Source organism: Cyprinodon tularosa, unplaced genomic scaffold (genome assembly GCF_016077235.1).
Source record: "Cyprinodon tularosa strain WSP-4 unplaced genomic scaffold, ASM1607723v1 ctg210, whole genome shotgun sequence".
In the NCBI taxonomy this organism is placed as follows: Eukaryota; Metazoa; Chordata; class Actinopteri; order Cyprinodontiformes; family Cyprinodontidae; genus Cyprinodon; species Cyprinodon tularosa.
The window spans coordinates 1,136,965-1,164,958 of record NW_024038779.1 but is presented as its reverse complement, the minus strand read 5'-3'; the positions used below and the strand labels follow the sequence as shown (position 1 = coordinate 1,164,958).

The 27,994-nt window shown below is 36.9% G+C and overlaps 1 protein-coding gene across 1 annotated transcript in view; it reads left to right on the top strand.

Moving 5' to 3' along the window:
• Positions 1-27,994, top strand: part of LOC119783753 (collagen alpha-1(XIV) chain-like) — a gene marked incomplete at its 5' end in the record, with an annotated part of 135,895 nt that overhangs the window by 50,725 nt on the left and 57,176 nt on the right. The window contains 15 exons of the mRNA XM_038285402.1: positions 5,749-5,904; positions 6,511-6,630; positions 7,082-7,246; positions 7,448-7,612; positions 8,529-8,680; positions 9,471-9,600; positions 10,548-10,693; positions 10,780-10,921; positions 12,694-12,833; positions 13,562-13,688; positions 15,002-15,141; positions 18,449-18,581; positions 19,972-20,007; positions 21,955-22,097; positions 25,238-25,370. Of these exons, the coding sequence (XP_038141330.1) occupies positions 5,749-5,904; positions 6,511-6,630; positions 7,082-7,246; positions 7,448-7,612; positions 8,529-8,680; positions 9,471-9,600; positions 10,548-10,693; positions 10,780-10,921; positions 12,694-12,833; positions 13,562-13,688; positions 15,002-15,141; positions 18,449-18,581; positions 19,972-20,007; positions 21,955-22,097; positions 25,238-25,370 (2,028 nt within the window). The remainder of the gene's footprint in view (positions 1-5,748; positions 5,905-6,510; positions 6,631-7,081; positions 7,247-7,447; positions 7,613-8,528; positions 8,681-9,470; positions 9,601-10,547; positions 10,694-10,779; positions 10,922-12,693; positions 12,834-13,561; positions 13,689-15,001; positions 15,142-18,448; positions 18,582-19,971; positions 20,008-21,954; positions 22,098-25,237; positions 25,371-27,994) is intronic.

Sequence of the window (27,994 nt, the reverse complement as noted above, 5' to 3'; positions counted from 1 at the left end):
ACAAACTTACCTATCCAATTTTTTGGTGTGAAAAAAAATTGCTTAGACTACCGAACTACTGCTCTGTCTTTGGATTTGTTCCTTTTATTGCAAAATGTTATACAGTATAAGTATTACAAACAGTGCAGCTTGATGTACATGTCCTTTGTGTTTGTTTGGTGCAAGTAAAAAAGAAGTAGCAGATGTTGTTGGAATTAGTGTCATATTTATAAAAATAACCGTAGACTTAGGCACGGCAATGTTTGTAGAAAGGGTTTCTCATTGTGCAAATGGTGCAATTAGGGCAAATAGAGTGTATTTGGACTTTGGACTCTGTTCTTGAAGGAGATGGTAGCATTTTTCTGCTGCTCCTGCAATTCCCTGCTCTGTCCCTGCTTTGCTGTGTCTTGGCTTTTCTGAGCCATCTCTTCATATCACCCAAATTCAAACAATGGATCTGGTTCAGCTGGTCTTTCAATGCAATAAATCAAATTTTCTCAATTGAAAGAGAGGGAAAAGGGGACCCGTCCTGTCCCGCCGGGACATACTTCATGGGATACACCATGGTCTCATGGAAGGCTTGGAGGATGGTCTGTTTTACAATGTTTTCAGTGGAGGATGTGGAAGATGTATGGATGTTTATGATATTCACATTTCTTCTGTTTGGATTTGGAGAATACCTGATGTATCTACAATTACAGAGGATATCTGCAGCAATTTGGGCATTGATCAGGCTGCCCATGGTGGTTGACACGCTCACAAAGGCTGTGAACGAGCAGGACCGTGAGCTGAGCCATATGCTGCGTGCGATTGAATGCAAGCTGGCTGCAGTTGTTTAACTTAAAGGTGAGATGGGATAATATCTTGGATGTGCATGCTCGCTTCAAGGCAGAAAAGCCCAACAAATTGGGATTTGGACTCACCATGTGGAGCCCAGAGACTGAAGACTTCAATGTTGATGGAAAATTCTGTGCAGCTTGCTTTCTAAACAAAAAGTGAATTTTGGATTTCGGCCTCCCCCTTATCAAAACTCCCTAGGATGTTATAGCAGAAGGGCCCAGAATTGCTGGGCATTGTGTTGCATGTGCTTTTCTAGTGCTGATGGGTTTTTTTATATATATATCTCAATCTGCACCAGGTCAAGGATAGAGTGTGAAATAGGCTTTTTTTCCCATCTCACTCCCCAATGTGGCTTCCATCTTTCCACAGAGATAAAGGCAGTGCTATAAGGGAACCACCTCATGGCGTTCCCCTGTCCAGAGTTGGACTATTCTGTCAAATGGTCTTGTGTCAACCAACAAAGGGACTGGATGTTTTTGTGATGTTGGATTAAGGAGCCCAGCAGAGACTAAGCCTTTTCCCATCAAAGTTGAAGATAGAACAGTTTATATTGATGCAAGAGGAATGCTCTATAGAGTTTGTGGGTGGAAAAGGCACCCACAAATGTCTCCCGAAGAAGGTGTAATGTCACCCAAAGAAGCCATAATGTGTAAGAAAACATAATAAACCATTCGTCCTCTTTTTGTAGCCCCAGTCCTGGTCCCAGTCAACTTACTGAGCCCTCCTGTGCTGCTTTCTACCAGGCTTCTTGCTCTGCACTCCTTCTGGTCCTTTCCTAGCTCAAGAGTGTCTTCTAGCCTTTTTCCAGTGGCCAGTAACTGTCTTACTTCATGTTTTCATGTTATTGTAATCATTATTTACAAGACATAACAGCTTGAAAAAATTGCTTTAAAACGTTCTTTAGAAAAAGAGTTGACGTGTTTGTCGATTTCTGCTACACAGTGGTTGCTATATGATCAGTGCGTTTGATGCAATCTGACTAAGGGGATGTTGTAAAGGTTCAACGACAGCAATAATCTAAAACAATGGCTACATATTTACTTGTTTTTTTTATCTAAAATATAATAAATTAAGTAGACTTTGAAGGTACCCTTTCTTTTTGGTACGGAGTATGCTTGAAACATTTTAGAAATTATGAAATTATGAATGACTCCTATATATATTGTGTGTATATATATGTGTGTATATATATATATATATATATATATATATATATATATATATATATATATATATATATATATATATATATATATATATATATATTTATATTTATATGTATGTATGTATATATATGTATATATATATATTTATAACACTTAATCTTCATGGTATTTGAACAGACGATAAAAATCTGTTTAAAAGCACTTTATTTGTTTAACATGTTTACGCTGTTCCACCACCTCAAAACATTCAGATCATCAAACAACTAATATTAACATTCAACATCAAGAATGAAGATGAAATCAGTTCCTTAAATTTTACTTTCATAGATTTTTAGAACCTTTCTAAATGTTTGATTTTGCTTCTAGTACTGATAATCTAACGTGTTCAGCAAATTGTAGAACAGAACTCAGTGTTTTAATTTAGTGCTTTTTATCTGTCACCTTCAACCTAATTTCTTTTTTACCATCCCTCTCTGCTCCCCACTGATCTACTAAAACTGCACTTTAACCCATAGCAGAGCTCTGAGACTTCTAGAGAACAGATGAAAGCAGAAAGGCAAAGACTTTAAAAGAGCAGAGAGACCTTTGACCAGGCTACTGCTGTCTGTCCATCAGAAAACTTCTTACTAACACTAGATTATGTCCTCACAGCTTTAACAGATTATGGTATTAAAGCTTCCACAGTACTGAAATAAAGTTTCTGTATTTTCATTATTTTATTAGGTGCAAATTAATACAAAAGTAATATTTTAACTTTAGTATAATAAAAAAAATGTTAGTAGTGTAATAGTGCCATATCTTCTTTGGCTGTTTGAACATCATGATGAGCTTTTTCTCTGATTCTGGTGGTGATGAGTAAAAAATGTCAACCTGTCAAAAGATAAAAGGCAACAAATTGTTTCCTTTAACTGACCAGACTGTTTACAGATGTTGTTGGTTATTATGTGAAGGACACAAATTATCTTAATTATTGGTTCACAGGCGAAACACTAACATTGTGACTAACTTTAGCTGACATGCTTGTCACCTTGCAAATAATAAAAGTTAGGATTGGTTTGTGAGCTGTGATTAACTATAATTACTGACCCTCTTATCCTTCGTTTACCACCTGGATCTTCAGGCATAATGGCTTTGCAGATTTAACACTGCTTCTCCCCCCCAGCACCTTCTTTCCTAACCTTTTATAGCTAAAGCCCCCCACCCAGAAAGATGCTTAGTTTGTAAATGAACATGTGTCCGCAATATTGTATTCAGTTATAGTAGGAGGAGGCTTTTCTTTACTGCCTTGTTCATGTTTTTTCAGCCACAAACCTGTATGAAAATTCTGTTTATAGTAAGAGATAAATGGATAGATCAACACAAAATAAACTCTTCAGATACGCTTTTTTAAGCCTAATGAAAGTCAACTATATATTGCAATATCCCCACTTGCACTACGAAGCAGTGGTGCGTGCACAGATATTTCAGGACAAGGGCTTAAGTGGAGCAAAGGGTAACTGTCAGGTTACTCAGATAAGTGACCGTTTAGACAGATGGTCACTACTTTTTGCTACCTGTTGGTTTGCTACCGCACCGTTCCTGCGCCGTCTTTATTTTTCTTTACAGACACAACAAATTCATGATGCTTTGTGAGGAGAGCTCTTGCGAAGCATTTTGGTATATATCTGCTCATATGGTGACCATAGATGATCACTACACTTTCAAGGTGCATTGTGGGAAATGTCGAGTCAGTATAGTATAAAAAGAAAAAGGAGAATTTTAAGGAGGGCACCTTTTTGTGCAAAGGAACAAGGGCAGGGGCATCCTCGCTACAGTGTATTAATTTGTTATGAAATACTGGTTGCATTTGAGGCATAATGCCTAACATCACACAGCAGTAGGCAGGTGATGGAGTTAGGTGCCTCTTGGTGTGGGTCGGTAAAGGCATCTCAATGTAAATATGTCTTGGCTATTCTTTATTCCAAGGCAGATAGGACAGGCTGCTAAGAGTGCAGACTTCTCAGACATGTTTTGATCAAGTGAATTACTGCTTTAGGCATAATTTGAAGAAGTAATTAAGCTCTATTCATCTCAGCATCAGCTTTCCCTGTTTTCATTTACCATCTCTTTGATATACTCTGGTAATTCTTGTTCACATGGTGCCTTATTTGAAGGCCTCAAAGTTGAATTCTCCTGTGGCCAGAGTGTGATCTTGCATATTTTGCATCATTGTGCTGGGCTGCCTACTTTACTTGTAATAATAAGTAATAGAAATTTGGATTTTTTTTTTTGCTTTTCATCTAGAATGGATGTCTTCTTGTTAGCTTTCCATAAAAGCCAGCTTTGTGGAGTGCATGATTAAGTGATGTCCCTCTGATAGGTTCTTTTGCACTAGATGAGGACCTTTGCAGCTCCTCCTGAGTAACAATGGGACTCTACGCTGTTTTTTTATGTTTGATTTAATAGTGCTTTACAAGGTGTTTAAGATTTGGGAGTTTTGTTTTACTGTTTAATGGTGTCATCCTTAGTCTTCACTGTTTACTCAATGTTGTTTCCTATAACACACCTCTGCGACCCTATCTAAGCTAGAATTATCAGAATAAAGGGGTCTAAATACAAATGTGCACCATAGTTTTTAGCTTTTTGTTTTCAAACAATGTTGAAAATCATTTATCTTTCATCCTTTACTTCACTGTATTGGAGCTTTCTGTATTTGTCTATAATGCCTCAGTCATACCTGTAAGGCAGCAGCAAACAAAAAAAAAGAAATGTCATCATTCGTCCCTGAAATATGCTTTCTTGACGTCTGTCTTTTATCTGCTGCCTATAACAGCTGGGTGGTTCAAACATGCTGACACGCAGTGACAGCAGACAGATGGCTCTGTTTGCAAAGTCATTCTTTGAAACAGATACTTGTACAGTCTGATGCTAAAATACCAGTGGCTCTAAGCGTTTTAGATTTTGTTATGGCAGAAATGGTGCAGGTGGAACATTTAGTATAACAACAATTATCTATCTAAGTGTTGCCATCCTCCGTAATCAAAGCTGAATTGTTTGTTAGAGTAGAATGATAAATCTCACCTACTCTGCATTTATTCAGCTGAGATGTTAGACATAACTTGGTTGGCTTTATAATAGTTAGTACTAGCTAAATAAGCTACAATGACTAATAATTATCTTAATCGCACAACATACTCCTCTGAGCAAAACAAAGTAATAACTCGCATTCTGTGCAGTCAGCATTCTCTTTATGTCTTTTCTTCACTAGCACATACATTTTATTGTCAGCATGTTTTTGATTGTTCTCCATTTCCTCTCTAGACTAGAAAGTTATCTATGACACAACCATAAGTGGATAAAGTCATTTACAGGAAATAACGCTGGGGGGATGACAAGATAAGCTTTATTGAAATAATGCATGAACATGTGAGTGTACGTGTTACTTAAGTTGTGAGGAATGATTTATTAAGGCCAGATGGTGTAAGTTTTTCACTTTTCTCTTGGAGACTAGGTTAGGATGTAATTCCAAATAGACCAGTATTTATTTCATTATTTCTTTAAACCTACTTCCAGTTAAACAGTTCCTATGATGCAGTGGTTATAAAAAAAAACATAATCCAATTTAATCTAAGGTGTTGCAAGCATTTATTGTATTATTTAGAGTTTTTGAAGTGAATAATTGTGTGAGTACTTTGAGTCAATTGGATAATTACCTGCAAACCTTTTCAACTAATTATTTCTTTTTATCTTGTGTCTTTTCATCTTTATTTCTTTATCCTTTTAGCCGACCAGTTTGTGTGCCACACTGAGGCCATTGCAGATATTGTGATCTTGGTGGACGGCTCGTGGAGCATAGGCCGGATCAACTTCAGGCTGGTCCGTATGTTTTTGGAAAACCTGATCAATGCATTCGATATTGGCATTGATAAGACCAGGATAGGTGGGTCCCGGCCATTTATTTTATTTAACAACTTGGAAAGCTGCCTGATCATTAATGTTATTTCATTCCATAAACTGAAATATGTTTTATAAGTTTTATTTTTATGATATTATAGTAGTCATGTAAACCATCTACAACATAACTGGTATCCCTGGAAAATACCTGCTTTAATAAAGCAGTATAATATAGGAGATAACTAAGTGAGATTTGAAGATTTCTCTTCCCTAACTTCCTGTTCTTACTCTATGTGTTGATAGGATAAACTTGAGTCTTAATCTAGTGTCGCTTTTAAAGGATCAGTTGAAACTACTGTATAGGCAGCTCTAAGTTGAGAAAAGTTGCTACTTTAAAGTTATTTAAAAAATAAAATAACTGTGGTCTGATAATTTTCCCATTAATGTAATTGACAGGTAATTTTGTCTTTACTATTTTAAAGAATGGATAATTGAACTGGGCTTCTATAAGAAGTATTATTACAGTTATTAAAACGTTCGCTGAAATGACTAAATCTAGTTTTTACTTTTTTTTTACCAGGTTTGGTTAAAATGTGGAGGGCCTTGTAGATCAGCGAATGAGTACACATACACTCTGTATGTCTGTTTCCAGGTCTGGCACAGTACAGTGGTGATCCCAGGATAGAATGGCATCTAAATACTTACTCTACAAAAGACACTGTCATCGATGCAGTTAAAAACTTGCCATATAAAGGAGGAAACACTCTCACAGGTGGTGTATGGGAACTGGAATGATGCTTGCACCTGCTTTCAAGTGCCCTTCTCTTCTGTTTCTCAAAAAATAATATATAATGTTCCATTTTCACTTTTGCCCACACACACACAAACCTAGTCTCTCTAACTTTGCGGGGCCTTTCCGTTGAATTCCATTAATTTCTACAGCTTAACCATGACCATCACTCTAACTCTAATCATTATGGGTTCATACCTAACACCAACCTAAACTCAATTAACACTTTATTCCTAAACATGATTTCCTAGCATCGGGCCCCACAAGGAGTCCACACAAGAAGAAAAAACATGCACACAATATTATCTCTTCCTATGTTTGTTTATCTCTAAAGGATCTTTTTTCTAAAATGACACTTGCCTGTTAACCTTTGTTTTTATTCACAGGTATTCATTATCTTCCCCCTCTTTTAACACTTTAACACTCTTTCCAGGGCTTGCATTGAATTTTATTATGGACAACTGTTTCAAGCCTGAGTCTGGCTCAAGGGCAGGTGTGCCAAAGATTGGGATTCTCATCACAGATGGAAAATCCCAGGACGACGTTGTACCCCCAGCAGAGAGCTTGCGAAAAGCTGGTGTTGAGCTGTTTGCTATTGGTGAGAACAGATCTGATTCTATCACAGCTACTCTATTCTGCTCCTCTAAATCGTCTTTTTTTTCCCAAAAACATTATGGGGCTTCTGTTCTAAAGCTTTTTTTCATGAGAACATGAAAATATATATATGGCTTGTAAATATATATATATTTCCTCTGCAGTTTCTGCCGTGCCAACAATCACATGTCCTTTTCTCTTCTAGGCGTAAAGAATGCTGATGAGAATGAGCTGCGGTCTATCGCCTCTGAGCCACATCACAGTCACGTCTACAATGTGGCTGACTTCAACATTATGAGCTCTATAGTCGAGGGATTGACAAAGAAAGTGTGTGAACAAGTGGAGCTGCAAGACAAAGACATCAAGCAGAGTAAGGAACAGGAATGAAAGGCAGAGAGACAGCGGAGCGTATTTTGTACTGTCATTCATAATAATAACATCATCTTACATAATCATTACTCCAAAACAAATGAAGGTCAATGTAAAGTAAGATACTTTTGTCTGTATAGCAAATTTCATTGTGAAGGTGATTTAGATTCTTTAACAAAGAGACAAAATAAAGGGCAGAGGTTAAGGAAATGACATTAATAACAAGAGAACTAGAAATATATAAGCCAGATTGATAAGTATTGTTCAATTTGAATTTTGTGCTCTGTCTGTCTGAAAAGGCTCCAGTGGAAAGGGTTTGCAAAAGACAGGGTCATTCAGAACAATTCTTTGAGCTGATTTGGTAAATCACCAACTAACACCTGCCTCCCATGTCAAGCTTTTAGCCAATCACATCAGCAGTATCAGCTCTGATTAATTAGCGGAGTTAGCTAAAAAATGAAACTCTCACCAGATCTGGTTAGGAGGATCGCACAAACATATTTTACATCTAAAAAGGATAATTTTCCAAAACATGAAATAGAGGGTATTCCAGCCTGAACTGTGGAGTCTGTTGCAGACTTCAAATTCAGAGGCTGTGTCCTACGAGGGCCAGGTTTGTTGGCTGCTTACGTCATATTGCAGCGCTGTGGTCTGTTCGGATTGGAAGACTCCTCGTTATGCGGCCGACAAATGCATCTTTCTTTTGCCCGTTTTGAAAGACATTTCATCCCAGCTCTGCGTGTTCTTAGCCCATAACATCATCAATGACCCCTCCCAACTCCACGTGTATTTTCTTCCTACCAGGATTGTTCATTAAACTATATTTGTTATAAGTCTCCTCACTTGTGCTTATATTACTAAATTTTCTATTTAATTTTCCTCCAAATCATCCTTGTGTTTACATATGTTGTGTCCAGAATTTACGCCACAAAATATGGGAATGCCACACAGCCTGGAAACCTCAGAGACCACAGCTCAGAGCTTTCGCGTGTCATGGAGTCCTGCGCCTGGAAATGTAGAGACGTACAGAGTGGTTTATCGCCCTGCTCAGGGAGGAGAGTCACAGGAGGTAAATGCTATGTTCCTTCTGTAACTGAAAACATCACTCTATACATTTAATTAATCTTTTTTGTTTATTAGTTGAAATTAAGAAATAGCAGCCATTTGCAGAAGCTTTGATAAAAACTGTATTTTATTGTGACCCAAAGTATTTGTGGAAGTGTGATGAAAATCTTTTAAAGTTGAGCTGTTGGTGGTAAGAGAGAATAGGCATTTTGCTGTTTTTTTTTTTTGTTGTTGTTGTTGTTGTTTTTCCCTAATACTTACCTTATTGCTCTGGTTTGCCAGAGCTGGCTGTGGATAAGTATTGAAACCAGTACTATGTTGAATGCAGACACTTGTTTAAATTTAGTGAAACTACACATCTAATAAATGGTAGTGCTGTCTATTTAAACGATGGAATGATGCTGTGAAAAGGTAAAATGTTGTCTTGTGAGTGTAGCTGTAAGGGTCTAATTTCTGATGTTTTCTTTATCTAACAAGCAGAGTACGTCTTTCAGTGTCTGTTTTTCCAGGGTAAAAATGTAAAAGGAGTGCCCAAAACTTAAATAGCTATTTGAAAGATATGCATAAACATCCAAAATAGAAGTGCATAGAAGTTATGAAATGTTTTGTGTTAGGATTTTATTGAGACCAGAAATGGTACATGTGATCATGCTTTTTCCAACTTAATGAGCCCGTACATGACCACGCTTAATGACAAATATAATCCTTTCAAGGTGAACTGATCCATATTAATTTCTATACTTCTGTTTCTTTCATCCCTCTCTCCTCTTTTGACTAATTCTTTTACACATCAGGTTGTCATGCCTGGCAGTGAGACCTCTGTGGTGTTAGAGCATCTCAGCTCTCTAACCGAGTACCAGCTCGCTGTGTTTGCCGTGTATGAGGATGAAACAAGTGAAGCTCTAAGAGGATCAGAAACCACCTGTAAGTTCAGTATCAAGACATCTATAAAGATTAATGTTAGAATGAGAATTGGTTGATGAATAACTTTATTCCATTAGAATCAGCCTGTTATTGAAGTGTAGTTAAATAGAAATACATTCATCTTTACTATGTGTGCTTGTTAAAACTATGTTCATAGAGTTGTGTGATCTGAAGCAATATTTTTTTTCTTGAAAAGTGGGATTAAAACGACATATAGGTTAAACGTTTTCACATTTTCTTGTTACTTTATGGAGATTCACAGTTCTGTTTGGAGAATCTCTTAGAAAGAATAATAATTACCTGCATATAAGTCTAACAAGAAGAAGAACAATGAAATATAGAGTTCCAGTATCAAGTTTCCTTTTTGCTATTTAGGCGACTTAGAAGTCAGATGAGACTAAAAGTCCAAAAAACTGTGTGCAGTAAAAAAAATAATGCCAGTTCAACTATAAAGCATGGTGGTTGCACCATCATGTTGTACGGACACTTTTTTTTTTTCAGCAAGGACAGGTCAATTGGAAAGAGTTGTTTAGGTACCAAATAGAGCAATTCTTGAAGGAAACCTTTTTCCACAAAGCTCAGGCAAATGTTTAGCTCCCAGTAGCAAAATGAAACACACAGTAAGCCAAACATACAGTTAGAGCTGTAAAGGATCAAAGCCCAGAAAGAGTTTCAGATCTAGCTTGGGACTTGTGGCAAGACTTAAGAGCTAATCCAGTCAACAGATGTGAGAAGCAGGTGGAGACGTACTGTACCCCAAATAGGATTACAGATTTACTTTTAGTGAAAACCTAAAATACCTGCCTGCCTTCCTCTGGTAACAAAATATTTAAAGTCTTCTGGCCAAAACCTCCTTGAATAATGCATTTATCAGGAGTCAAACATAAGCTTGATTTCAAATATTTATTCCTTTATACATGAGAGAATGTCTTGTTTTGTGTGTGCAGTGCCTCTCCCATCAGTGAGCCGCCTCCAGCTGTTAGATATTACTCACAGCAGCATGAGAGCCAGATGGAGCCGTGTGGATGGAGTCTCTGGCTACACAGTGCTCTATTCCCCTCTAACAGTTGATGGAGACTTGAACAACAATGGGGTAAGACAATGAATAAACAGACAAGAATAATGTTTTCTGTTTTTGTTTTTCTCGTAAAGTAATTTTTATTTATTTATGTTTTAAAGTGTTGTCCCCAGGTTAATGTAGCAAATGGAGTAACTGAGGTGGAGCTGAGTGACTTGGCGCCCAACACAGAATATGCTGTCACTGTTTATGCTATGTATGGAGAGGAGGCCAGTGAGCCAATAACAAGTCAGGAAGCAACATGTGGGTAATGCATGTGCCTTCTCATAGCAATGGCTCTATTTTAATTTGATTTTCTTGCCTGTTTTTGCCTGGTCTCAGTTTAAAATATTATATTCCAACTTAAAAGCATGTCTCATTACGAAACTGCATGTTCCTATCAGTTTAATGAATAGGAACAGAATTTATCATAAAGGTATAGTAGAGGATTTTCATGAATTTTTTAAAAGACCTGCCCTCTCCACTTAAAAAAAAAAATTCATATGCACAACCCTGTACCTGCTTCTGAAAGGATACACCTCTTAAACAGTTGTGAAACTGTGCACAAGGCCATTTCTCCTCGTTCACCCTCTGTTTAAAAGTTGCTATTTGCTGCTATTTGCTCATACAGTACAAGCTTACTTTCCAAAAGAAGAATTTGCAATTTTTCCCAGTCTCACCAGCGGTAAGTGAAAATGCAGATGAGCACATCGGATGGCCTTATGTAAACATATCACCAGAATGATTGACAATTAGGAGGACCACTTATTTTGATGATCCACCTGGAAAAAGAATAACTTCCTCTGTACCTTTAATGTTTATTATTTTAATTAATAAACAAAGTCACCTTGCTAGATTACAAAATATTTTTGGTAGTATCACAATGTCAAAAACTAAAATTGACATATCAAATCTGGTGACTGACATGAAAAGTAAGCTGCTTATTGGTAATAACACTATATTTCAGAATCATTCAATCAAGAAACAGGATGTAAACAAGTATTAACTTCTTAATATACATTTTGAAGGAAATACAAGAGAAGACCTTTTATTCTAACACTGATTCCAATATATATAGACCCAATATAATGTTTTATTTTTGCTTTCACTGTCTTCTAATAAACTGGACTGGATCTCTAGATGTTTCTAGATGTTTATGTTTCACTGCTCAGTTGACAGGGAGGATCTCTGCACAATGTGTGTTCTACCCAGCTTCAATCGTGTCTCTCCATGGAGGCACAGGGCTGATTCCATCTACTGCTTAATTATCTTTGTTCCTCTATTTGGAGTTCAAAGCATAATCCGATAAATAAAAATAATAATGGATAATGGGTAATCTGGATCGGCCCCAAAGAACACAGAAGTTTTCCTACAGTGACATCACCTGGCACAGAGGAGTTTATGTATTACATGATCATTACCAAGGTTAAAACTATCTGTTGTTTAGTTTTCAAAACTTGTGTTTATACAGCTAAGTTGAGGTAATAAATTATGTTTAAAAAAAGATTTGGTTTTAAACGAAACAAAAAGAAACTTAAAAAGAAATTAAAAGAGAATATTGATGTATACAATAATAAAATATGTAAATTTTCTACTACTGCTATTAATACATTTTTTATTTACTCAAAACTTTAATAAATAAGTGGTTTTTCAGTTTCAAAGTTTGTTTTTCAGTTTTAGATCTTTTTTTCAGTTTCAAAAATTATTTTTCAGTTTCATTTGTTTTCAGCTCCAAATTTTCTTTTCAGAAAAGTTTTTTTTTTTCTTTTTTTTTCTAAACTAACGTTATGCACTTATAGAGACCCTTTAAAAACCACATAAAGTGTTGATTAGAGATTTTAAAGTTGACTCAAACTCAAGCTTAAAAACACAGAAAAAGAACTTGGGCTCATTCATTTTCAATTATAAGAATGTTGTTTTGGGTCACTGATGTCATGAGAAAGGCTTCTTCATTTGTTTTGCTGTGGCATGTTATGAAAACATCAGATTTCCAAGAACATATTTAATCCTCTAAAACTGCTATATTTTCTTATCAGTGCCTCTCAGTCCTCCCAGGAATCTCCAGTTTTCAGACATCACTCATAACTCTGCCCACATCAGCTGGGACCCTCCGCCTGGCGGAGTTAAAGGTTACCGCATCATGTGTGTCAGGACTGATGGAGTGATCACAAAAGAGGTGTGTGTTTCTCTCTGTGTGGCAGGGGCGGGGGGCATGTCTGTGTTCACTGTGACACACATGCAGACGACCTGGTTTCTGAAATCAGCCTTTAGTCTTCAGGACGAAAACTATTAGTCTTAGTTCCATTTTAGTCAACACAATATGTGATAGTTTTAGTCCTTTTTTTTCATCCGAGGAAACGCAGACTCAGAGGTCTGCGCACAAAGACGCATTTCTGCACAAGCACAGCTGGAACATCAGAGCAGTTTGTCAGAGTTAAACGCGCTCTACCGGACCATTCCAGGTTATTTTCCCAGACCCTGCCGCCGCTGCTGCCATGATCCATGTGTGCTCCTGCAGCATGTGTAGCACTGCGCGGCAGGTGGGTGGCAGGATCAATGTCGGCTGATACTGACTAGCAGATAACAGTTTAAACGTCTGACTGACAATACGCTATCCATGTTTAGCTCGTCAGTTTTCATTAATGTCATGAAAAAATGGATCATGAATGAATTGATTTTGTCATCATTGACTAAAACAACACTGCTGTGTACAGATTTTAAAGAAAAAGGTAGATGATTAAAGGTACAAAGAGGTGTTTGCTCCAACCCTAATGTTATTCTTTGATCCTAGTGGACTCTATATTAATAATCACATTTATTCTTTTACTTACTTTGATTGTTTATTCATATTTTTGTTGCCAACCATGATATCAAAGATTTAATGTTGGTATTTGTTTTGTACAGGTGATGGTGGGCCCAGTTAATTCTTTTGACCTCAGGAAGCTGACTTCTCTGATGGAGTACTCGGTGGCCATCTTTGCTCTGTACAACGAGGGCCAATCAGAGCCGCTCACTGATGGCTTCACAACCAGTAAGAAGCCTTCAATGAGTGTTATGTCAGAAGGACGATAGGTTATCACATTGTTTTAATGTTATTCAAAGCTTCTGTTTAGTCCAACAGATATTAAACTCATCTATGACATGTTGTAGGTGTGATCGATCTAGAGAACAATTATTTTGGATGTAATTAACCGCACATTTATTGTAGTCCTGCTTTCGTGTCTAAAACTGTCTAATTAGCACCTTCCTTATGTCTATTGTACGGCATCTGATTATACATTTTTGGTGTTAGCTTGCCCATTATTGTGATGTTACCTAGAAAAAATGGCATAGATAGCTCTGCTGCTCTAAAAAGTGATCTATCTCTAAATTTATAATTATATGGAGACTGGATACAGACCATGGTTTTAAAAGATTACTGCTATCTACATATAACCTCGAATCTTAATAGCAATTTACTCTTCTCAACCCCATTTCCTCTAGCCAGTAGCTCTTTACATACATCTTATACTCAGTTTCATCTAATTACAGTTTATTGTTTATTTGCTGATTTACAAAGAATCAACTTGTCTATTTCACTAGAAAGAATGTTTCTAACAAATGTTAGTACATTTTAATAAACATTTCTCCTTATTGCCTATATTAGCATTGAGTACTTCAATTATATGTATTTTGTCATCTTTTTAATTGTTCATTTAATGGATATTCCAGGATTTCATTTGCTGTGGATAATTTGTCTCAGTTTACAGGAAACAGCTTGATCGATATCATTAGGCAAACCATTTCTCTTTCAAAGACAAACGGCGGTGAATTGTAATACCTTTACTGGTCCTGCTGTCATGTTGGCTTCCTGCCAACCCCATTTACACTTCAGTATTATAGCTCAGCCACATAAAGAGGTCATTTCACTGTCCCTTACTATTTCATCCCACTAACACATATTGATTTGTAGGAATATGCCTTTAAGCTACAAGCAGTAAGTGCTGCATCAGCTCAAAAAAGGTGTCAGTGGTGAGCAGCTATTAAAATATGCAGTCTTTTAAGACCACATTGAATGTTATTTATCTACTGGCAAACTTTGGTTAATGGACCAGGTTTATGAAAAGTAATTTTATGATCTAAAATGAATTTGGAAGCATTGTAAAAGTTGTGGAGTGGGTGAGTAGGTAATGGTGTGGACCTGAAGGATAAGAGTGTATATTAGAAAGGTAAAAAGAAACAAAACAAAACAACACTTGTAAGATGAATGTAAAGCACAAAAGTGGTTTCATATTCATCTTTATATAAACTTGAAGCGTCATGATGAAGACAATAATAGAAAGAGATTCTCCATCTTTATTTCAGCTCCAATTCCTGGTCCTCTTAATCTGCGTTCCAGCGACATCGACACAGACAGCTTCACGGTTAGCTGGGATCACTCAGCCATGGCCATCTCTCTCTACAGACTCTCTTGGGGACAACTTTCAGGTGGTGATACAAGAGAGGTTAGTATAGGTAAAAAATTATGCATCTGTGTGATTCTCTTTGTTAACCAATGGTTAGACAAATGTTAGAACCACCAACCTCAATAACATATGGATACAGAAATGTAGAAATAAATAAATGTGGAAATATAGAAATAAATGTGGAAAATATCAAAAACTAGAAATAAATTAATATGGAAATATAAAAATAAATGTGAATTGATGAAGAAAAATTGAAATAAATGAATTTATAATAAAAAAATAAATATATATATATATATATTAAGATAAAAGTAGACATAAATAAATAAATAATTGTAAAAAATCTAAAAAGGAGAAAAAAACAAATGAATACATAAATAAATGGAGAAATACAAGAAGAAGAAACAAACAATTATTCCTTTTCATTACCAAAATATATTTTTTTATGTATACATTTATTTACTCATTTATTCATTCATACATTTTTATATGTATTTATTTATTTCTATACTTGTTTCTACAATTATATTGTTATTTATTATAGTGTTTTATTTATTTATATATGTATTTATTCATTTTCATATTTCAGTTTTTGTTTCATCATCTTTTGTCAGTTATATACCCCTTAAAATTTTTGACATCATGTTATAATATTGCTGTTAATTGTATTTTGTTTTATTAAGACTTAATCTGTTAATTTGCTGGGGTTTTTTTCCAAATAGAATTAACAAAATAACTTCAGCATAATACATTTCACAGCATAATGCAAATGATATTTGACTTTTTTGGTTCCATTATTTCAAGGTTTTGTACACATTCTCTTAGTGTTTCAGCAGTATTGCATTTGAACTGTATGAATTTTATCAAATCTTTTGGTTTACTTCCTCAATAGTTAAATAGGTGTTTGGCCTGTTCCTCCAATGACAATGAGTCTGGTTACTGTCACTGGTTAATTGCACACGACCACCTTTATTATAAAACTCTTGTATGTGTTTTGTGAACAACATACTTAATTTAGTCCACTTTGTCTTACATGCAGAGAAATAATTTGTTTTGCTCCATGTGCTTTAAGAGAGAGAAAGCTCTCTCTCTGCTGTTAGCCGCTAAAACCCATGGCCTGGTTGAATGAAAAGGCGAATGTTTTATTAGCATGATCTGGGATTTAGAGACAGCTGCTAAACATTGATAGAGCCCTGGGCTAGTATTGATGTATGTGTGCATGATGTGTAAGCCTCTATGTGTGTTTTGCTCATTGTCATCAGAGCTGAAAATGCCGCTTTGGAGAATTAAAAAGACAAAATCAGGGTACTGACAGCCTTAAAAGAAAGTGATACATGCAGTTTACTCTGTTTCTGATCCACATTCTTAGCACATGTTCACACACACACACACACACACATGGATCGTTTGCTCTTACTATTAAATTTGAGAGATGATTAAACACAACAAACTGGACGCAACAGACAGTGACAAACCCTAAGACACTGCTCTCCAACATGTTGCATCCCCGCCCCTTGTGCTCCTATGTATCTACATTAATTAAATCTTAATATAAAAGGTCAGGATCTTATCATATATTTAATATTTGTGTATTACAGTCTACCTTCTCTTCATTGATATCAGAAATGCCAGGATGCTTGTAACAGCATTGTTGTAGCAACAGGCTTTAGATTGTATTGCAGCAAAGAGGTAATGCATATGTTATTTATGAGGGAATAGACAATAACCAGACAATAACCAAATTAATAAGTAATAAAAAAATTGGACTTGGAGCATTAAAGAACATGAGGCTTTGTCACTGATTCAAATGCTATACGTATGTTTTTTTTATTTATTTTTTTATCTATTTCCTGTTAAGGTGTACAGGGTTTCAATTTTTGAAATCTTTGTAGTGTCTTACTACTTTCTGCAGGGGAATACAGTCCTGTTTGTCTCATCATTCAAGGACAGTGTTTGATGGAAGCGATATGGTTCACTGTCCATGGTAGCTTCAGGCCACAGGGTGATATTTGGAAAAACCAAAAAGAGAAGGATTTCATTTATGCCCTGAACCATTTTTGTCTATTGATTTTCATGTGCAGGCAATAGGAAGGGAGTTTCCCTAAAAAAAATTCCTCGTTTTAATCATTATTATGAGTTTTAGTTGGTCTATATGACTGACAAATGACATTGCAGTTGGTGTCTGTATAGCACAATTCAGTACGTGGACAATTAAAAGTGCTATACCTGAATTAGACAATAAAATAGAAGAAAAATAAAAGCACAAGAAAAATAATTGGACCACAAAAAAATAAAAATCATTTTCAATAGAGTTACTGCCTGCTTTGTAATTCTTGTAGAAGTAAACCCAACTGTAGGCTAAACAGCTAAACCGGTGTCTTACATCTACCTCTATTCATGTTCTTAGTGCAGTAAACCAGTGGGCTGGTCTGTATGTCAAGTTCAGGGCTTTCACAAAAGTACAGGCCAGAGCCAAATAAGGCAACATCCCCAAATTGACGTCAATTCGGGTCTTCGTTTGAATTCACCTGTTTTATGGTGGAAGTTTAGAATTATGAGATTTGCATAGAAAGGAGGTGTTGATGGGGTTTGAACTTTTCTGTACGTCCATTTCACCCACTGAACTATTGTTATTCATCTATGACAATGTAAACTTGGTTTTGCATTCTATGACCCCTTTAAGGTGCAACTGTACAGATGAGTCTTGCCCAGGGTTACTGACTCCCCTGTGCTGTGCCATGCATTTGTGTAGTTGTTTCTCCAGTATAGGAATCTGATCAGTTCTTGCTATACTGGACTAAAACAGCCTTGTTTTTTTCTCTTACTTATTGATTCAAATAGATTTTATTTCTTTGAATCCAATACTATGGATTGTCTCGCTTCTTGAGCAGAATTATTGCGACATCACATGCATATTGGAGAAGAAATTCCAGTGTACCATTGATGGGAGAGTCACACTGCCAGCAATCACTGGAGTGATTTGCAATAAAGTACAGAACTTCTGAATGAAGATGAACATTGCAAAGTTTAGGGCCCTAAAGTTCTACCCAAAAAGGGTGGATGTCCAAATTTGGCTCAGTAGTTAAAAAAACATCCATGAGAGGCTAATATCAGTCTGACAAAAAAAAAAATTTAAACTATAATAAAATCTGGATCTTTCCACCTGAATGATATGGAATATGTTAGTAAAATCTCACAAATTATAAAATGTGCAGCTTCAAAATTAATAAAATGTTTGAAAAATATTTTAAAAGAAAGTCATTAAATTGAATGTCATATTATTGTATACTGAAAAATAATAAAAAATGAGCTAAGCCTCCCTGTCTGTTTTTCTTCTGTACTTAAGGTGATTTTGAGAGGAGATGAAAACACATACACCCTCAGCGACCTCAGCCCTTCCACCGAATATGAAGTCCTGTTAACGGCCATCTTTGATGACGAATCTGAAAGTGACACAGTCTCTGTTATAGAAACCACATGTAAGTGTCAATACTGTCAAACAATCTGATTTTTCAATTACTTAAACGTTCTGCTCCAATGCCTGATAACTATTCCCTACTGTATAATTTTAGACAGAGAACTGAATTTCATTTAATTGCAAGCTGTTATCAGTGTTGGGCAAGTTACTTTAAAACAGTAATTTGTTATAGTTACTAGTTACTTCTCCCAAAAAGTTACTGAGTTACTAACTGAGTTACTCCACAATAAAAGTAACTAGTTACTAGTAAAAGTAACTATTGCGTTACTTTTGCGTTTCTCGCCCCCGTAACCCTCACCACCACACCGTTTCAAAAGCCAGCTGAATGGAGTGGACAAGTACCTGCAGAGAGTTTTGCATCTATCTATCTATCTATCTATCTATCTATCTATCTATCTATCTATCTATCTATCTATCTATCTATCTATCTATCTATCTATCTATCTATCTATCTATCTATCTATCTATCTATCTATCTATCTATCTATCTATCTATCTATCTATCTATCTATCTATCCATCCATCCATCCATCCATCCATCCATCCATCCATCCATCCATCCATCCATCCATCCATCCATCCATCCATCCATCCATCCATCCATCCATCCATCCATCCATCCATCCATCCATCCATCCATCCATCCATCCATCCATCCATCCATCCATCCATCCATCCATCCATCCATCCATCCATCCCAATTTCTCCCTTTCTCCATATAGGCTAGCATTTCATCCTTCACGCTCTCCGTAGTTCCCCTGTGGCACGAGCACAGGGCGGCTGTTAGCGAGCATGCACGTTTCCTGTCGCTTGCACGGTGAATCGTGCCGCCTGCGCTGTGCAGAGATGCAGGGGAAACCGTATCAGATGGGGAAACGCAGCTCGACGTAACACCGGTATTTCCATCTGGAAAACGCTGTTTTGCTGCTGGAGTCATCCTCACTCACCATCTCTCTGTGTGTGCTGTACGTTAACACCCACCAGCAGAAACACCCACCTACCCAACTGACAGATGTAATCTCACTTACATCAGCCAATCTCATCTTCCCCTCTCTCATGACAAGGCGCGCACGAGTCCTATCATTAAAAAAGGTTAATTGTGCGACCTGAGTGACCTGCATTAACGGGGTGTCAGCAATGGTAACTGCGTTATAGTTACAGTCAAAGTAATTAGTTAGATTACTAATTAAGGTAACGCCATTACTCCTATCACCGGCTGTTATACATTAAGAGTTCTGCTTTGTTGATTTTGTGTTTTGTTAGAAGGAAATCTAGTTTAACTGACAATGATATCTTACAGGTTCCTCTCACATTGACTAAGTAATTGGCACAGAACTTTGTTTAGCAGACTCAGTAATGCATTGTCTGATTTCTACTCTCTAATTCTCCAGTGGCTGCAACTACAACGATTCAACCCACAACCACAGGTAGGAGTATGAAAGAAAGATTTGTGTATTGGTGTAAAATATCTGGAGTGGGAGCTTTTTCAATAAAAGTTGGGCATGCTGAAGGAGTGAAAACCTAGTGGTTAGCGCATTGCACTTGGAGTCCAAAGGTTCTGGGCAAAGACCCTTAACCCAACACTGCTCCCTGGGCACTGCACAATGGCAGCCCACTGCTCCCCAAAGGGATGGGTTAGATGCAGAAAGTACATTTTGTGCTCTGTACTTGTGACAGTGTATTGACAGTAAGCAGCTGAAAATAAAATAAGATAACCCAATGTAACATATTTTTTCATAGTTTAGCTATATATCACTTTATAAGCTTTTCTTTTCATCAATTCAGTCAGCAGGTGTTCAGTGGGCAGCAGGTAAATCTCAGTTGGAGAAACTATCCTTGCTGAAGGGCTGGCCAGTTTTAATCATGACTTGGACCAAAGTAGCCCAGGTCTAGTGTCCTTCAAATGAAAAATAGCTACCAGTACAAGTTAATGTTTACAAAGTACAACACAATCTCCAAATAGAGCTCTACACTTGTGCAGTTATATGCATTTATATTATTCATTATTTAGTGGAATAACTTTAGGACTGTCATATCTTTCCTTTGAGCTCAAGGGATATGGCCCTGTGTTAGAAAATAGAAAAAAAGGCCAGATAATAAATCAAAATTACTATGATAGATGCACCCTTTCAGCCAATCATAGGGTGGATGAGTTCGACTAATGATGAGAATCACTTTTGCTGTTAAAGAAATAAATAAAATGAAAGAAAGAACAGATCTATTTTAGAAAATAGTTTCTGTGTTCTTACTAGTAAACCAGCAAGTGACTGCATGTTTTTTTTTTCTTCTTCTTTCTTAGTTTAAACTATTATTAGTTCTTTGTTAACTGGAATGACTGCAAATTGCAAGTACCTGACCCTTAAAAACATTTTGTTTTACATATTTAGGTAAAATGCCAACACTAAACATGTCATGTGTGCCACTGCCTGGGCAGTTGCAGATGCAAAAACTTGGGTCCAGGAGAAGTTTGGAGACCGTGAAGAAAGACTATTAGTACCTTACTCCACCTAGGGAGGCAAGAGGAGTGAAGGTGGTGAAGGAATGAAAAAGATTTTTTTTGTAGTTTACATGAAAAATGAGAACGTCCTTGGCTTTCAAAGTTCAAAGACAGAGTCTTAAATGACAATTGACTGAAAATAGGAAATGAGGCTGGGGAGGGTTAACAAGAGGGGGGTGATGGTTTGTATGGTATGATGGTATCCATTATAGCTATTAAGGTATCTAAATTCCAAACAAAATATACAACTTTTGTTTTATTTAACAGTGATAGCTAAGTTGTTCCAAAAATTGATAAGCTTTATGGGTGTAGATGAAAATTTTGCAAATAGAACAATATAATTTTGATAGTTTAGTAGAGGTTTCTCTCCCTTTAAAAAAGAAAATGCTGATGTTGTGCTAGGAAACAATGTTTAATTAGGGTTAGGAATTATCTATTTTGTAAATGTAGGGTAATTTATAGCTTACACATAGGCTACAAACAATGGTTTACTTTTTCCTGGGAGACATGCAGTTGTTACTGAAGATAGTAGGGACTTCTGACCAGCTTTTGGCAGACTGTCACTTTTTTGCAAATGATGAATGTTGTTTTGGCTGGAAGACTGCAAAAATCAGCAATTCCTTAAGATACTGGAAATGACTGCACTCATTAATTACACTCTTAAATCAGCAAATGTTTTGCACCATTATGGAGGTCCACATTACTATTATCGGCATTGGAGCGTTTTGCATGAAGCATGACTTATTAAAAAGTAACCTTATGTTATGTGTTTATTATTATGTATTTTAAAATGTTAAGCAATGTTTTATAATTTTATTTTGCACTTGCATTCTGCTTTACATGTGTAAAAGCAGGGTATTTGTCTGTAATATCACAGTGACACGTAAGGCTGTGAAAAACCTTTACCTGAGTGATGAGACCACCCAAAGCTTAGACGCATCCTGGGAGCTGGAGGACCCTAATGTGGAGAGCTACAGGATTTCCTACTCTGACCTCAGCGGGGACCAAGGGGAGGAATCTGTAAGTCAATCAAGTGTTGAGCTGTTACTGTCACAAAGAGTTATAAAGATCAAATTCTGGTCTGAAAGAGCATTTGCTGAGGCCAATCAACGTGTTCATGTTTTACATAATTTCCAATCTTTGTAAAAGCTATTTCCAAATAAGTGACTCTTTGGTCCTTTAGGGCGTTATCATACTGATCCCGATGCTTATGAAGCATACAGAGAAAAGGACAATTTTGAACACTGAGCATGTGAAGCACAAAATGCTGAAGAAGTGTCTTGAGGAATAACTTTGTTATTCCAAACCTCCAGCCTCCTGGATTGCACTGCAGTCATCACTGCCGGGTCATGCAGTGTAGCCAGAAAACTGATTACACTTCTAGCTGCAGTCCACTCAGCCTCTCCTCTTGAACCCCCTGTCCTCCTGAAGAGCCCTTGAGCTCAGTGCCATGTACTGACCCTGATCACTAATGCACGGCCAAACACATCCTCACAGGCCTTCCTCCCCCTCTGTCCCCCTGCCTCCATGTTGTTTTGTGATTCTCTCCCTCCTAGCTCCTCACCCTCCACCTCCTTTCTTCCTTTTAATTTCCCGATGTGGTGTCAGAGTTGTAGAAGATGGAGAGGCCAGGCCAAGCCAGAAGACATCCCATTATCTTTTCTGCAGCCATTTACCTCAGTGGGAGCACAGATGGAGGGCAGCTAAGAAAGGAATAAAAAAATTGGAAGTATAAAACACGGAGGGTGAAACAAAATGAGACAAAATTTTTTAATCTGTCTATGAAATGATAAATACCGGTTCCATCAGGTATCAGCTCTTAACAAGTTTGCTCGTTTTAGCACAGACTATCAAGATATATTTTTAACATTTTGTAATAAAATCCAGACAAGGCAGTTTTCAAAATTAAATCTGAAAAAAATTCAAGATACTTATTGTGACTACAAACATAATCCTTAATTGAACTTCCACAGCCTTAGCCTGGTGCAATCTGAAATTATGGTATGATTAGCAATAAGAATCATAGTTTTTACTGCAAATTTTCTGAATAAATGAATACATTTTTGGCAAGTATGGCTATGGGAGACTTGCTAACCTACTGGCAAGGAAGAATGTATATCCCTGTAAATACCCACTTCTGGAAGCTTTTGTTCCCTCTATCAGAACATCTTAACCTCTTCACATCCACCTCATTTTGGGTAATCCTTGCCTATTTTGAATACCCAAATGGAAAAGCAAATAATTTAGGAACTGTAAGCCCAAATTACATGTGCAATACATTACCGGTATTTGAAAGCTAACACCCTCTAGTTTCCTAATATATAAATTAAAATTGGGTGAATAGAACACAGACCAACCTGCATCAGTTCAAACATGACACAAAGTTGTTTTTTTTATATTGAAAATGATAGGTCTTTTTTGAACAGCAGTAATAAAGACATTCTTGAGAAAAGGCAGGTTTTATTGTATTATATTTGTTTTACATCATCTCAACCATCAATACAGAAAATTTCAGACCTCTAGCTATGAACAGTTCCAGAGCTGTGGGGTTTGGATCTGTTGGTGTCAGCTTGGAGCTGCGCGCAATGGCTTCCCTGCTGGTAAATATTTTACTGTGGAATTTTATGCATTCTGAATTATTACCCCCACTTACGGTCCACTGGGTCGCCAGCGACCCGGTGGGTTTTAAGAGGTTAAACTCAAAGGACTAATTTCCTTGGGAAAATAAAATACGAGTTAAAACTTTGCAATAAACATCAAGTCTGCAGTTCTTGCTACGTTTGCTTTATGAGCACTCAGTAAAAGGTTAAGTGTCATGGCTCAGAACAGAGGACAAGAATTGGGTGGAGAAAATGCTTGATCCTCCCTGTTTTGCTCTGAATTTGCTTAAAGCCTAAACATATAAAAAGATAGCCAATCTAATTTAGTAGTATTTATTTTGCTTATGTGACTGAATAACTGATTTAATTCCAAAAATGTATGTAGTTGCCTTTACCCCGTCATAAAGTTTGATTCAGAGTAAATGTAATCCTATTTAGAAACCAATACAATTACAGCTTAATCGAATAAATATAATTTTTATCTAAACCAGAAACTGCTGCAATCCTTTATTCCATGAGTTGTCAACTTTGCAGCAATATCCGGCTTGCATATGAGCATTCATATGGAGACATTAGAAAATACAAGACAAAACCTCAGGCAGAAAATGACTCACTGCGAGGAGCCTTCTGACATAATGACTGGGAGTTTAAGAAGACAGATTGCACACACAAAACATAGAGCAGAGCCTAGAGTTCTTCCTATGTTAAATACAAAGTGTGTAATAGAAACAGTAGCTCAATTTAGCTTTATGTAGGAGAGGTACAGAGCTAAACACACTGCCTGTAAGAACCAGCAGAAAAATCTTTGCAATGAAAAAAAACCATAGTGAGTAGCTGCAATTGTTCCTTCTCTGCTCTCCCTATAATGGAGAAACAGGGTTTAAAGAGAAAGAGCCAAAAATGTGTATCATCTATTGAGAGTGAAGTTATTTGGAGTCATAACTAAGCCGATTAGCCCCTCCATTAAAGGTACAGAAAGTCTGTTTAATATGTGACATCTATAAAGTTAAAAAGACAAATCAGTGAAATGGTATCTCATGTTGTCTGATACTGTAATTTTATCAAAACCCAACATAAATAGAAGAGTTTATCAGAGTAACCCTTCATGAAGTCACAATATCCCCAGGCTTATATATTTATGTTGTTAATACAACAAGCAGTGCTTGTGAACAGTCGCACAGTTCTCATTAGCTTTTGATCTGCATTTGCGTACTAGTAGTGCTGTAGGGGGTATTTGCAGACAGCGTTTTAAACAGGGTATATGCCATAGTACAATAGCATGGAGTATTTGTATTTTTTTTAACATAGTACTGACCCTGTTTTTTTGGTTTGAGAAAAAAGTTTTTAGCACGTTATTTTTTTGTTGTTGTTATTAAAAAAAACATGGAAATGAAAGAAAATTTGTTCCTGTGCTAAGTCAACTTTTATTTTGAGGTTGGAATTGAGTGGTCTTAGCTTCAATAATGCAACTTAAGAGTAAAACTATTTGCATGTTAGGGTCAAAATGAGTTGGTTTACAATATAGATCTCCTTTATCTTCTTGTCTTTTGTCTGTAATAGATCTCAGTTGGGGGTGGTCAGAAAAACGCAGTGCTCCAGCATTTACTACCAGACACACAGTACAAAGTGACGGTGACGCCAGTGTACAGTGATGGACAAGATGGCATCAGCGCTTCCGCCTTGGGTTCTACATGTAAGCCTAAATTTACTAAGCACACAATCGCAAGCACAGCATATATCACCAAAACCTTGAATCACGGCTTTAGGAAACTAATGATGATGATGGAGGATGATGATCATGATAAAAAAGATGACAAGTAACCTTTGCAACCAAGAAATAGTGAATGTTTTCTATCTATTGGCACTTTTATAGATTTAGTGAAGAAAATGTAAGGTTATGGAAATGCAAATGCATATTTGATCCTTTTTGTCCTTTTTAAACATTAGGATGGCACACCTCTTGTTACCATTAGATTTACGGCAGCTTAGACCTGCCCACACCTCACTAGTAAAAACCCATATGCTTGCTCAGCTATTTTTTATTTTTTTTTGTCATGTTATTTAAGCGATCATTATTAGTATAGAGCCCAATTGTTCCCCTTTTTTCAGTGTCCTAAAGGTGTAATTTAGTTCAGATCAAGACTGCCGCCGGCACATTCCGTTAATTAATCTCACTTTCCATTATACCATGACGAGCTAAGTGTCTTAACATTTAAATATGTCCACCTTTGCAGTTATTGTGGATCTAATGAGAAATGTTCAGCTCTTGTATCTGAAAAGCAACCTCGTATTACTGATGAATAGTAGTTTAAAAACACCAAGACAGCATGATACTAATTATTTGATTCAAAGGAATTTAACAAATTCACACATTTACTGACAATTTTGTTATTTATCTTCATGCAAATACGTTTGTGTTTTATTTTCCATTTAAGTTTGACTAGTCTTTAAAATATGTTTGTTTTTTTCCCCCACTAATTTTATGCAGATCCTCATGCCAAAAAAAAAGTGAAAGTTTTAATTTAGGTGCTTTAATAAGTTTAATAAATAATTCATAAATCATTAACACTATTGAAAAGAAGTTTATTATAGAATAACCTAAGTTGGGTTTGATTAGTATAAATATGTAAAAGGCGTAGGCGGAAGTTTAAAAACTGATTGCTCTCCTACATCCACCTGCGACACAGTCAATCAGCTTTGAACCACACCTCCAAGAAAGCCAATCGGCATGAAAAGTTCATCCTAAATGGCCTCAGATCCGCACTTGTCTGCTCCTGTGCGCAGGCGGTGGTTGCGCTGTGTGACTTCATTCAGATGACCCCATTTCAACCCACCTCATTCCTCCCGGACTCTTACTGCGTTCCCTGTCTCATCTCAACTGGTCCGGCAGAAGACCGCCATGTTCAGCCTGGTTCTGCCAGAGGTTTCTTGCCAACAGGGAGTTTTTCCTCTCCACTGTCGCTTCATGCTTGCTCATCATGGACAGGTTCTCTCAACCTGTGTTATCCTACTGGAGTTCCATCTTCCAGGTCCCTGAGTGAAGCTCTAGTATCAGCTGACGCAATCCACTGGATCTCCCCATAAAGCTCAACAGACCGTCTCGCTAACCAGCAGTCTACAGACCGACCAACTTCATCTATCTCCACTCCACCACCAGTTTTAGGCCTGGGGAAAACAGCCCTATCTTTGCTCCTGTTCATGCATATCTATCAAAATTAAGCGTATCAATTAGTGCTGTCAAAATTATCGCGTTATTAACGCGTTAACGCAAGGCCATTTTAACGGCGATAATTTTTTTAACGTGAGATTAACGCTATGTGGTTTTATGGTACAATTTTTCCAAGTACATCCCGCTGCAGCCTGCGGGAAGGCGGGGCTATTTTCCCCCAGTGTATGCATTTCTCATAGGCTTCAAGAGCGGAGCTCCTCAAGGGAAAAAGACGCTCATACACTGGGTGACGCTAGTGCCTTTTCTTTAAGCCCCACCACCAACAAACAAGTTGAGTGTCTGGTAACTAGTAGCAACCTGAAATACGCTGAGAAAACTGATTACTGAGGTGAAATGGAATCTCGTAGCAGCACTCTTGCCGTCTCTGTACGCAACAGGTCGGTATCGCGTGTGTGTGTGTGTGGGTGGGTGTGTCTGTGTGTGGGTGGGTGGGTGTGTGTGTGTTCTCATTTTTGTTAAGAGGCTGAAAAGTAACTTTCTAGAGAGCATAGACTACCTTCATCTAGTGATGTCGGTCTATTGATTTTGATGTATTGATTGAAAATTGTTCATTATTACCTTGGTTAATTAACATCTAATGTTAACTCTACTAAATTTTATAGCAGTAGGGTAAAATGCTTGTCTTTGTTCAAAAGACTGTATTAACTGTAAAGACTGTCTTTTACATCAGCCTGTTTTCAGGGCCTTTTTTTTGCCTACATATTTGTTATTTTTTGCTACATGCCTCCCCATCTTCTTGCCATATGTTTCTATGGCATAAATCAGTATCTGTGACCTGTTTTCATTTTAAAAAAAGAACATTGGCACAAACCTAGCCTGTATGTATTTTTTTGTATGTCATCGAGAGTATTTAAATGATTTTCAATCAGAAAAAAAATGTGCGATTAAAATGCGATTAATCGCGAGTTAACTCAGGCATTGATGCGATTAATCGCGATTAAAAAATTTAATCGATTGACAGCACTAGTATCAATAAATTTCTCCTAATTGTCTTTTCTCTTCGTGTGAGTTTTTTAGATTGAAATGATGGTGAGCAAAGAAGTTGAAAGCTTAGTGTAAACAGTATTTTCGGGATTAAAGGAATAGTA